Source organism: Pygocentrus nattereri, chromosome 24 (genome assembly GCF_015220715.1).
Source record: "Pygocentrus nattereri isolate fPygNat1 chromosome 24, fPygNat1.pri, whole genome shotgun sequence".
Classification (NCBI taxonomy): Eukaryota; Metazoa; Chordata; class Actinopteri; order Characiformes; family Serrasalmidae; genus Pygocentrus; species Pygocentrus nattereri.
In genome coordinates this window covers 26,471,953-26,485,303 of record NC_051234.1, presented here as the reverse complement: position 1 = coordinate 26,485,303, position 13,351 = coordinate 26,471,953, and the positions used below count along the sequence as shown (strand labels likewise).

General features: G+C 40.5%; 1 protein-coding gene across 2 annotated transcripts in view; it reads right to left on the bottom strand.

Annotated features, from left to right (window-relative positions):
• Nucleotides 1-13,351, bottom strand: part of ctnnd2a (catenin (cadherin-associated protein), delta 2a) — a 570,926-nt gene that overhangs the window by 227,403 nt on the left and 330,172 nt on the right. For both annotated transcript variants that reach the window (XM_017716448.2, XM_037534162.1), the window contains one exon: nucleotides 5,674-5,914. In XM_017716448.2, the coding sequence (XP_017571937.2) occupies nucleotides 5,674-5,914 (241 nt within the window). The remainder of the gene's footprint in view (nucleotides 1-5,673; nucleotides 5,915-13,351) is intronic.

Here is a 13,351-nt window from a genome sequence, read left to right as displayed (position 1 = left end):
CACCTGGTGTAGATACACACACACATGCGCACACACACACACGCGCGCACACACACACACATTTTCTAAGCCGCCTCTCCCTCAGGGTCGCGGGGGGTGCTGGAGCCTATCCCAGCAGTCATTGGGCGGAAGGCAGGGTACACCCTGGACAGGTCGCCAGTCCATCGCAGGGCCCTGGTGTAGATAGAGAAATTTAACCCAACAGTCAGTTAAATTTGGTTAACTGGTTGCTTTAGTAGCTAAGGGGATAATTCCTTTTTCACACAGGGCCAGGAAGGGCTGAACAGCCTTTTTCCTTTAATAAATGTAATCATTATTTAAAACAGCATTTTGCGTTTACTTGGGTTATCTTTGTCTAATATACACAGTACTGACAATCTGTACAATCACAATATATTAATCAATATATCAATGTATTTTATTTACATGGATCATTCTACCAAACTGGTTCAAAGTCAGCGCTCAAAGCACATTTTGAGCTTTTAACAGACGTAAAATCAGTTTGCTTTGAGTGACACTTCATACCTTAATTATGTTCATTTTAGCCACCTTCCAACAGAAAGTACCCCATAAATGATTTATTTTTGTGTATATTTCACTTATTACTATCTCTGTTAATGCCTTGGGCTTAAACAGGTCATGACATAAGGCTTGTAAATATGTAAGGTCTGACTACTTAATTGTTTTGCTTTTCTTTAGTCACTCAGCGAAGCCCAACATGATGTAACCCATCGTACTGAGTACTGCCAACGGGTGCAGCATTGTAATGGCATATCAAAAAATGATGAGCAATGTTTGTCTTATAAAAACTTATAAAACATAAACTTAGTTGTTAAACAAGGTTGTACCACCATTCAAGTTTTCAGATACTAGCTTCAACTATTCTAGAAGTGTCTTAAGGGATAACTAGGCTAGCCATACTGGTAATAGAACTAAACTGCTTAAATATTAATGTTAATTAGTAATGCAACTGTATTAATGTGAAGACAGTGATTTAGAGCAGCACATTCTGTAAACGGGCTTACTAAAATAGAAAGCCCACTGCTGTGACTAACACCGAGGGTTTTTGTGGGTAGACACAAGAAAAGGCAGATAGAACAGCCGTCATAACCACCAGGACGTAACATCCATCCACAACATGCTGGGTTTCCCACTCTTTACTATGCTTATGCCAGCGCTATGTTATTTTCCTCAACCCACAGCACTGCAGATCCAACAGTTTCCTACCCCATCACACCTCCACGCTCCAGCTCATGAAGGGCTCAGTAATCTGTTAATGAGCTGTTTTAAGGTAAGGAACAGCTGAAACCTTGCACAGATGCAGATCATCAGAAGCAGGGTTGAGAAACACTGATTTAAACAGCTGCTAAGCTTTCTTAGTTAGGCCTTTAGCAGACACTGCTAAGCTACTTAGTGCTATCATCTGCAAACCCAAAAAGAGCTTTTAACTATGAACATTGCTCATAATGTTGGGCATGCCAGCGCAATTCTCTCTAAGCCCTGTAACTCCAAATCAGTTGACCAATACACTACAGAGTACATTAAACAGCAAAGCAGCTTGGGAATTAAGGGTTAAATAAAGAAAGAAAGAAATAGCACAAAGTTGAGCATGAGAAAGTCATTTTCTGAAGAGGCCAAGGCTGAACTAGAATTGCGCAACATATGGAAACAAGAGGCACTCGAAGTTGGTGGCGCTAGTTTGCTCCCAGATCCATTACAGGGTAAATGACTCCCATCATTGCCTTTCTGTAGCCCTCATACTTTAATATAGCAGAGAGCTCTTGCTTTTACTCCACTTTGAACCCAGTGCTTTACACACTTCCAACTCTTCAGCATCAAGAAGAAAGTGAAGGAGGCCCAACAGAGCAGAGACAAGCTGGATGATCAAGAACAATCACTGCTAGCTCTCAATGCTAATTGTTTCTACAGCATTATCATACTCAATTTCTAGGATATAATTGATATAAATCAAACTGCAAAGTTAATGAAAGGAAAGGCAGACAGTCACTAATGGCTAAGCTAATTATAGGTAAACAACTGATTGGTCATAAACAAAGGGTTATACTGTTTGCTAGCGGTGCAAGAAAGCATGTCAGTAGGCAAACAGAGCTCCACAGGGACTAGCATTAGAAGACTGGCTACTGAGAGCAGACATCATTATGCTGGCTCTCAGCTCCAGCCTTCATCAGATGAGCCGTCCTCAGCTTTCACCACCACCTGCACCAAGCATGACCTATCAGCGCTAATTAGCTACAGTGTTTCAGAAGGCCTCAGACGCATCCTCCAGTGTGGCATGATTCAGATGGGGGGATCATGGTTCTGTCTGACCCTGATGTGGAAACACTGCACTCCAATTAACAACCAACTGCAGCTGCAGATACCATGGAGTATGATTTAATTAACAATCTTGTGACAAAATGACAAAATACACCAATGTATAAAGAGTACAACTACAACTGAGTGGGTACAAAAGAACTCAAAATAATTCCCTGCATGTGCTCGCAGAGCACCAGAGTCATCAGTGCCCAGTTGCATAAAACACACAGGTTTTCCCTTAACATTACCCATAAGTTTTTATAAAAGGTTAGGAGTGCTGTACAAAAAAAACCTTTACCATCAGGGTACTTAAGGGTTTCCTTAAATGAAATCAATGTACACTCTTACATTTTTCCACAACAATGCGGGCAGTCGTGGGCTGGAGGTTAGGGATCTGGCCCTGTGACCGGAAGGTTGCCGGTTCGATCCCCAGGGCCGACAGTTCATGACTGAGGTGTCCTTGAGCAAGACACCTAACCCCCAACTGCTCCCCGGGCACCGTGGATAGGGCTGCCCACCGCTCTGGGCAAGTGTGCTCACTGCCCCCTAGTGTGTGTGCTCACTAGTGTGTATGTGGTGTTTCACTTCACGGATGGGTTGAATGCGGAGGTGGAATTTCCCCGGTTGTGGGATCAAAAAAAGTATCACTTAAATCAATTAAATAAACAAGCACTGCATAAAGTTCCTAAACTATTTGTCGTCTTAGTAAGGAAAGGAAAATTATCCTTTAAAGTTCTTAGACATAAGAAGCTGAAGAAATGGCTTTGCTGAGTTATCTGTTTTAGGAGAATCAGTTTTAGTTTTTAGCTGCAAAAAGATGGTTCTTAAAGTATGGAAAATGGTTCTACATAGATTATACATATAGATTGCATGATTAAAGGGTTCTTTGTATCATGAAATGGTTCTTTGGATTGATGCAGAATGTGCTATAAATGGTTCTATATTGAACCTTTTAGAAAATAGTTAAAGCACCAAAAAGGTTCTTCCATTATTACAAGCTTGACATCACAACAAAAGCAGAACTCTTTTCAAAAAGGTCCTATAAAGAACCATCAACAGCACATTCTTCATCAATCTGAAGAGCCATTTCATGATTCAAAGAACCCTCGAACTACTACGATAGAATATGTAGATCGTTTAAAACAGCAATTACCCAGGAGCAAAAATCATCCTTCAAATTTGAAGGAAATGATGATTTGACATTTAACGCGATATGTATTGATATCGACCGATATGAATTTTGTTTATCGTGATAACATTTTTCACCCATATCGCCCAGCTCTACCTACATCCTATATTTTACTGTATTTTATCTCTCACCCCTACACACTGCATATCTGAATGTTCAGCCTAAAGCAGTTTGGCTCCACCCATTAATGTTGAAGGAGTGTTTCACCCTGTACTGAGCATCCAATCACAAATATTAACATATATCAGTCTTAAAGGCATGGTATCCAAAAACGATCGTGAAAAAATGAACTACGACAAAACTGCACCAACATCATGAGTGGACCACATAAAACATGAGAACAACGTAGCATATGGGTTCTTTAAATAGCCCTTTGTAGATCTAAAATATCAAGCATTTAAACATTTAGATTTCAGATGTTTATTTCTAAGTTTCTGGCATCCAAAACCTACAAGTACCCCTTTTTAAAAGGAATTGCTGTTTACTTATCTAAGTTTAGTCGTGTATTACATTTGAAAAAAAAAAAATAAATCAAAGAAGCACCTCCTATTATGTTTGCCCTCAAAGCCAATCTCTAGTTTTTCAGCTTCGTCATGTACGCACAAGTTCACTACTGTAGCGAGACAGATGGATAATTAACACAAAGCCAGTTTTCTTACTAATATTGATCTAGAGAGAGAAATATTCAGAAAGGTTGCAATCCTCCTCCCTCCATGGTAATCACACATGAAATTGCTTATAGATCAGTGACTGCATTGCATAGTGATTAAACAGACACGGCGCTCTTCATCAAAACACACACACAAAAAAAAATCTATGTTCCTGGAACTTTATTATCCAGCATAAAAGATACAGAAGACACTCTCAAGCTTACAGAACATAGAATGTGCCATTGAAATCTCACAACAAAACCAAAGGACGAGTACCCTGACAAGACGTCCCCTCCACAATCAACAACCAACCACAGCATGAGCAGGTGCACAACTGGGACGCATCCTCAAAAGCCACTTTGACCATCTAGGCCGCGCCACATCCTGCTGAGAGAAGATCAATATGTGCACAGTTTACTTCAAAGCCAGCAGGGAAGTAAAGTGCGAATGATGCCTTGAGCCCGTAGGGCCAAATGGATCTGACCATGGAGAGTAATCATTCTAGTGGCATTTCCATGAGAACATTTGCCTTCATTCAGTTTTTTGGAGAGAATATCTCTAAAGTTCAGTCTTAGAAGTTGTCTTTTTTGTTTCTCATGATACCAAATGCAAATTTCGATTCATCTGTCCAGGGGACCTTTACTCCTATTTCAGTGTTCCAGTGCAAATGTTCTTCTTTTTCCTTATTTCCTTTTCTCAGTTACAGTTTCTTGAGAGCAATACATCCGTTCAGACACAGAGCCGTCTTCTCACAGTGGAAGGATGGACAGAAACACCTGTAGATATTTTCAGATCTGTAGCAAAAGTGGATATTGATTTTCTCCTCTCTCTCAAAGATGAAAGCTTTAAATAATGTTTATCTGACAGGCACGATTTTGGTGATCTACCAGGTCCTGCACAGTTGTTAGGACACCCATTTTCCTTTCATCTTATAAACGGCCCACTGCATTGCTTCCTGTTGTAACGAGTTTTCTTAGGCACTTTCTAGTCCTGATTTAGCAGCAACAAAAGATGGGAATAAGCCTTCAAACAATGCTGCTATGGTAACCATTTGGCCCTACAATCTCACATGTAACATTTGTGGCTATTGCTAGAGAGTGAAGGTTTCGTTGCTCAACACTGACAAAAACTGTGGCGATTTCACTGGAAAGAGAACTGACCGGCCATAAAGTATTGTTTTAGCATGTTGTCAAAATGGAGTTAAATGTAGTTTATAACTACTTCAAAGAAGTTTTAAAGGCAGAATGCTGGAGAAAGGACTTTTTTCAATTCCCCAAAAAAGCTCAACAGACAACAGACAAGGCAACAGCTTACAACTAGTCATTTTCCTTCTGGACTGAAAACAACCAGTGCACAGAAATGAGTACCCATGGCGAATATCGAGTCACTGTCAATGTAATTGACAAGATTCTGACAGATCTGGCTATTTCAGTGTACAATGTACATCATAATTGTGGGGGTGGAGTGTCTGTGGCTAAGACTCCTACAGGGGAAAAGCAATTGTAATTACAGACTTACCTGGGGTCCTTCTGGATGCTGTCAATGGAGGGAGAACGGGCCAAGTTGCCCTCTGGAGGCAGGGCAGGGCCAGACTTGCTGTAGGGAGACTCCACGGAAGAGCAGTACTGCAGGGTCCGGTAGGGGTCAGCGTAGTTGGCAGCCGGGCCAGACGTGTAGCCGCCCCGGGGGTACGTCCCAGTGGCATTCTGACTTCCTGTTCGCTGCAAGGGTACGGAGTCAACACCGGGGGAGGACGGGGCTATGGCAGGAGAGTAGGGACAAAGCAAAAAATTCAGGACCTGCTCACAGAACTGGTTGACTAGTTCTAAGCAGAGGATGCAATGGCAAGACATTGAATGAGGACAAAACAGACAGACAATGATGGAGCGAGGAGAATGAAAGAGGAGGACAGAGGGGTAAGAGGGAGGCAGGGCAAAGTCAGAACAGTTCAACCGTTATGCAAGGACAGAATTTTGGCACAACATGGCTATTACAACCAGTATATAGTTTTTCCAGTATAGAGTGTTTTCCCCCCACTGCACATTCAAAAACTGACCCAAATATGAACCAACAGAACTACAGTACTAGCTGCTTGGAACTGTCACAATAACTGGACTTGGCAATTCAATTGTTTTTTTTTTTTGGTCATATATATATATATATATATATATATATATACACACACACACACACACCGATCAGGCATAAAATTATGACCACCTCCTTGTTTCTACACTAATTGTCCATTTTATCAGCTCCACTTACTGTATAGTTGCACTTTGTAGTTCTACAGTTACAGACTGTAGTCCATCTGTTTCTCTGATACTCTGTTAGCCCCCTTTTAGCCTGTTCTTCAGTGATCAGGACCCCCAGGGACCCTCATGGAGCAGGTAATATTTGGGTGGTGGATCATTCTCAACACTGCTGACGTGACGTGGTGGTGTGTTAGTGTGTGTTGTGCTGATATGAGTAGGTGAGACACAGCACTGCTGCTGGAGTCTAGCATAAATGCTAATAATGTCAGTGTCTGCTTGCTAACCAGCTCATGTCACCTTAGTGAACCCTTCTTAAAATAATAATTCTAACAACAGCCACATAACATACCCACTCTAGTTCACAGGATAGTTTCCATTATACTGGTCAGGTATTAGTGCTTGGTAACTTTATCCTCAAAAAATGCTAAATTGTGATGGGCCTCAGCTGAAAGTGGAAAGACAGAGGAAAACACCCAAGACTATTAGGTCTTCTTGGTACCAATCCTGAGCTAGTAGCAAAAACTCTAACCCAAAACTCTTGGACTGGACAAATAGGCAATGGAAAAAGCACCTTTCCAACAGTTCCGCTACTTTGTGCAGTGGAAAATCACAAGGATATAGCTATTAACAAATCTTTAGACTTTCTCCAGTCTTGGGCAAAAAACAGCAGCTTTGAACAGTTAAAAAAAAAGACCCATATGTGTTTCCTGCCTGGTGCTCATCATCATGCTTAAATGTTTGTGCTAGGAAAAGTTTTGCACTTTTTCTTCACCACCTCTGCACTTTCTGAAACATTTTTTCTCAATCAGGTAGAAAACATTGGTTTGTTTATCTGAGGGAAGAATGCTAATGATGAGGAAGTGTCTTACTTAGAAAGTTATTAATTACATTCATGTGCTGTTACTGCTGTCTAATAAACTAAATGGTACTAATCCTATATAGCACTAAGGGAGCAGGGACTCATTTGAGCCAATTACTATACTAATTACTATAAATTTGAAGAATAGAAATTTAAATAATGACCATGTGTGAGTTTAGTTTTTTAAGAAAAGCATCTCAGGGGGCTCTTTATGCATCAAGGCCGGGTGGGGCAGGGGGTGGGGATCTATAAGTTGGGGTTTCTAAACTTTTGCCAGGTACTGTACATGCAAATTAGGTTTAGCTGCAACAATAATCATTACCAAAGCTATTAAAGAGGACCTTTGAATATTTATTTTTTCAAAAAAGGCGTTTCAAAAAAACAATGCAGCTTAAAAATAGAATACGACAAAACAAAGAACTTCAGTAAACGGGCCAAAATGAAAGATGACGACTCTGCCTAGTCACAGCCATGTGTGATATTAATTCAGCTTATTGCTAACACATCAGTAACTGCCAGCAGGAGTACAAAACAGCACTATTTTTAGATTTTAGTGCAGCCTTTCATTCCATCTTTTTTATGTTCTCAGTGTTGCTGTTATCAGTGATAAATTAGTGCTAATATCTGAAGGCAAGCCAATTGAATATGGATGACCCTACAATCTAAGGAGAAAACTCAGAGATACTATCATAGATCATCCCTCTGCAACTTTATGTCCTGTACAAGACAAACTCCTTATAGACCTACGTCTCAAACGAGAATGATTCCCATGATGGTTTGATGCCTTTCAAAGAAAACCATGGAGGCCTGAGGAATTGGATAGTATCCATTTCCCTGTTATGGTAATGGGGCAGTCATTGTCTGGCCTGCGCAGACGGCCACAGTGCTAAAGCCCATAAATCTGAATGCTGAGGCGATCGATAGATGGAAGCTGCTGCCTTCACCACAACACACCCTGCAGAGTGGCTGCACTGAAAAAAGTCATGCATTGAATATACTCGATTCAAACATCATTTCCACACAGCAACATTTTTATTGCAAAACGTAGCGCAAAAAAGAAAATGATGCAATATATTTTATAGGGCTGTTAATTAAAATAATTAAAATAATTAATGATAAATTAATGATTGATTCTATTTGCCTTTTTTGCTGAAATCTGACCTTAAAGAAAGATTTCTTTCCTTTAAAAAGCAGTGCATGTCATTATAGCACTATGAATTGATAAGGTAAGCTCCATCAGAATACATATATACATTATTTATTTCATGCATACAGTCAATGGTTCCAACTTGCCCTTATGGCTTCTTGTTACAGTGGAGGCTCTTAAGGAGAACTGGAGGTTTCCACTTTGCTGCTGATTTTGTTAGTTTGCTTCTTGTTGATTTATCTACAAGTCTCCTGTGGGCACTGTACAAGGTAGTCTGGCATTGTAGGTCTTGCTTTAAAGACTGTATCTGAACAAGAGGGCTACAAATGCAGATCTTATCATAGCAACACAAAGGTCGCTGGAGGGGGGTTTCATCCTGGACTTACAATCTTGACATTATGTGGAAGTTTTTTTAAACTTTAAAAAAAGAGATCTTCACACTTACACATCTTATAAGTTATACAAAACTACACAAAACAGAATCACCTACTGAAGGTACTGAAGGTACTTTAGGGAACCAAATGTGATTTTTCTATGTAATTGCTCCAGAACACCCTGCTTGACCCTCAGGTGCCATCTCAGGTGCCATGACGCTAGTCAACGTGGGCGCCTATTAGCTTGCGTATGGCCACAAATCCCCTGGGTAGGCTAATGCTAATGAGAGTGTAGTTGTGGTGATTTGGAACTGTAAGTCGCTAGTATGCTATTAAAGACTGAACAAGTAGTATGAAGGAACGTGAGACACACTAACGAGATATGGCTAAAATATTAAGATGCACAATTGTATGCAAAACATATCAAAACAGTCACTGCACCTTCTGGGTTGCAAGGGGTGCTGGAGCCTATCCCAGCGGTCATCGGGCGAAAGGTAGGATACACCCTGGACAGGTCGCCAGTTCATCACAGAGCAGACAGTCAGACACATTCACTCACACTCACACCCAGGGGCAATTTACCATGTCCAATTAGCCTGACTGCATGTTTTTGGACTGTGGTGGGGAAACCGGAGAACCCGGAGGAAACCCACACAGACACGGGGACAACATGCAAACTCCACACAAAATGTACCCTGGTCAGCCGCCAGGGAATCGAACCCAGGCCTTACTTGCTGTGAGGTGACCCCACCTTGCTGGCTGTATGCTAAACACTTCTGGTCAAATGATGTTTTGTTGGGTATGAAAATAACGGGAATAAATATTTTTTTAATTTTATTTTAGAGCACAGTTTCTATGTTCTTGAGCTCACAAATTGAAATAAAACAGAACATAAATTATAAAATGTGCCATTTTATAAAAACATTTGCACAGGCCGCATTTTATGTTCACTTTTTCCCATGAAGTTAAATTCAGCACAGGACATGTTGACTTATTTTCATTTTAAAAAATTCAACAAGTCATCATGTCTTTTGATCAGGGGTGCGCAAACTTTTGTATATGACTATATACGGACAGCCCTGGAGAGCCTATCTATTTAGAAGGCATAAATTAAAGAATACACTTGAACTCTGAAGTCTTGATTCATGAATGTCTTTCCAGCCTGTAGCTGATTTTAGCTGAGGAAGTGCATTAATATGTGTGAGACACAGAAATGAATTCCACCTGTAAAATATGATGCCAAATGAGGTGATAAACAATTAGCTTAGGAAGGATGTTCAAGGCTTGCAATTCTGACAGGCCAATCACAGATTGTGTTGACGCTCAGACTTTAAGCAAATTAGATATGCAAGCAAACTAAAGCGAATAAAAGTGAATTAATATAATTTGAAAACTACTGACAAATTATGAATATCACTGCTGAATAATAAACTGATGTATTAGTGAAATGCTCTTCCGGTAATCACATAATATTTCAGATGACAGTTCAAATATGAATTTATCTCTGCTTAATGGGTTTTTACCTGCCTAATCAGCCTAATAAAAATCCTGCTGCATTCTGAGGCCTACAACTGCTTGTGTGAAGCTCCATTACATGCCTTAGGATTACTACAGTGTTGTCTCTGTGACTACTTTCCAAGAGACGGGACTTTCTGTCACCTTCAGAGACCTTTATCTTATCTAACCTTGGGAAGATACACAAGCACAGTTCTCGACACAACAGCACTCATACACAGATAAGCATATCATGTTGCATATCATCTTGAATGCTAACTTCAGCAGTTATATCAGTTAATGCACATGCACTGATCATCTAATCTCTAGGCCATAAACATCCAATCATACATTTTATGTCCTTACTATAAATTAACAGTGTGGCCTGACCTACATCAAATAAAGATCAGCTTAACCACTACACACTGCACTTTAACTTTTCTGCCAGTTCATGAAGTACAGTACTGGGCATAAGTCAGAGACCACCCTTCATTTGCTGTATTTCCAGTGAAAATGGACATTAAATACAAGTTCTTACATTTTCAGCATCAAGAGAAAAAACAAAAACACATTCAATAGAAAATGACTCCGAAGACTCTACAACTAAATACAGTAGAACACGGGTATTTCGTTAAAATTCAATAATGTCCAGTTAGAGAAAACTCCCTCAAGCATAGGTCCAGAACTTGCATCATGATTCAGTACTATGTCCAGTTTACTGAAGTAGCCTAGTAGGTACATCAACATATTATGCCGTCAATAAATGAACATCAAATTAAATAAAGTATAATTCAGTCATATTTCAACAACATTTATTGTCAGTTTACACTTTTTAGAGAACGCCATGTGAACTAACTTCCCTCTGACTCACTTTCTTCTCCGACTCCTGTTTCTCGTCTGTGGGTGCGTCACTCACTCAAGTCTCAGTGCTCATTGTAATGCACAAATCCGATTGGCTGAGTAGCATCACGTGTGATATTTACAATGTATGTGATTGGTCTGTGAGTTTCCTCGGCCACTAAAGCCGTACCATAAAGGTGAGAAAAGTTATGTGAATTAAAATAGGACCACGTTGTCGAAATTAAATCATTCTCCATAGTTTATCGGTTATAGATTCAGGTCCGCATAGACTGGGTCCAGACTCGGACCGCTTCCGCCTATTAGTGACCTCTGCAATAGAACAATAAAAGCTGTGTGCCCACTCTTTGTCTTTACTTGTGCATTGCAACACTACTGTTATCTGATTTATATTCTTCTTCTTTGTCTTTCTTCTTTTCCCGTCAAATTTTGTCTGCTAACTCATCGTGCGGGTTTTTGAGATATCGACACAGTTTCAACTCCAGAACGTTTGGTCTGTTTGGAAATGGTGTGCTTGCATAAAGCTTTTTGATCCGACGAACAGTCTTCGTTAAATTATGATTTTTTTTTTTCCCCATAGGAATTTATTGGGTGAAAGATTGCATGTCCATCTAATGTCCCTCTGCTCAAACAAAAGACATTACTTTGCATGTAGTACACTTTGCCAAAAGGGGTCAGCAGGGTCAGTGGCGTCAATTGCTACAGACCTCCAAACTTCATGTGGCCTTCAGATTAGCTCAAGAACGGCGTAGAGAGCTTCATGGAATGGGTTTCCATGGCCGAGTCGCTGCATCCAAGCATTACATCACCAAGCGTGATGCAATGTGTGGAATGCAGTGGGGTAAAGTGCTGAAACTGGACTCTAGAGCAGTGGAGACGTGTTCTCTGGAGTGACAAATCATGCTTCTCCATCTGGCAAGCGGATGGACGAGTCTTGGTTTGGTGGTTGCCAGGAGAACGGTACTTGTCTGACTGCATTGTGACAAGTGTAAAGTTTGGTGGAGGGTGAAGTTGTTTTTCAGGAGTTGGGCTCGGCCACTTAGTTCCAGTGAAAAGAACTCAATGCTTCAGCAGACCAAGAGATTATGGAAAACTTTGTGGGAAAAGTTTGGGGACGGCCCTTCCTGTTCCAACATGACTGCGCACCAGAGCATAAAACAAAGTCCATGAAGACATGGATGAGTGAGTTTGGTGTGGAACAACTTGACTGGCCTGCACCAGTTCTGACCTCAACCTGATAGAACACCTTTGGGATGAATTAGAGCGGAGACTGAGAGCCAGGCCTTCTCGTCCAACATCAGTGTCTGACCTCACAAATGCACTTCTTGAAGAACGGTCAAAAATTCCCATAAACACACTCCTAACCCTTGTGTAAAGCCTTCCCAGAAGAGTTGAAGCTGTTATAGCTGCAAAGGATGGGTGGGCCGAGATCATGTTAAACCCTATGGATTAAGAATTGGATGTCACTCAAGTCTGCATATGTGTGAAGGCAGATGAGCGAATACTTTTGTAAATATAGTGTATCTTAGGGTAGCACTCTTTTGTCTATTTTTTCTCATTCCTCATTTGTCCCATAAACTCACATTCATTTCTGCCCTCACACAAGCCCAATTATTTCTTTGCCCAACAGCTACCAAACAGTTAGCAACCCTCTAACAACCACTCAGTCCACACCCCTCATGTCATAGGACCTGCCTGGAAAAACCTTACCAACCGCCTAGCAACAAGCTTCTGCTGCACAATCACTCTGCATTTTCTTGAGGAAATGCTCCATTCTAGTTACTCTAGTAACTTCCATACTTTTCAGAAGACTTGCTTTCAGATTTTCAGAGAAATCTACATTTCTAGACTTCAGTTTCAGACATTTGCTGCATTTTCTGCTTCTCTTCATATTTAAACTCATCAGTCTATAAAGCCTTACTCCACATCTCAGACATCCAGTGTGAGGGTTCTTTTCTCAGTAAGGGCTCCTTGACAACTACACACCTGAGATCTGAAGCAAGGGTAGAACATTTTTGCTGTTTATCTGATGGGGACAGTTCTGGTGGTCAACCAGGGCTTGCATGCTTGTTAGGAGTCCTACTTTCTATATTTTTCTATTTATAATTTTTGGAATGCTTTTTCAACCTATTTTTTTAATGCTCTCCATCTTTACATATCTTTACATATCTATTTAACTAATTTCATCAAAATTATCTTCTGAAATTAA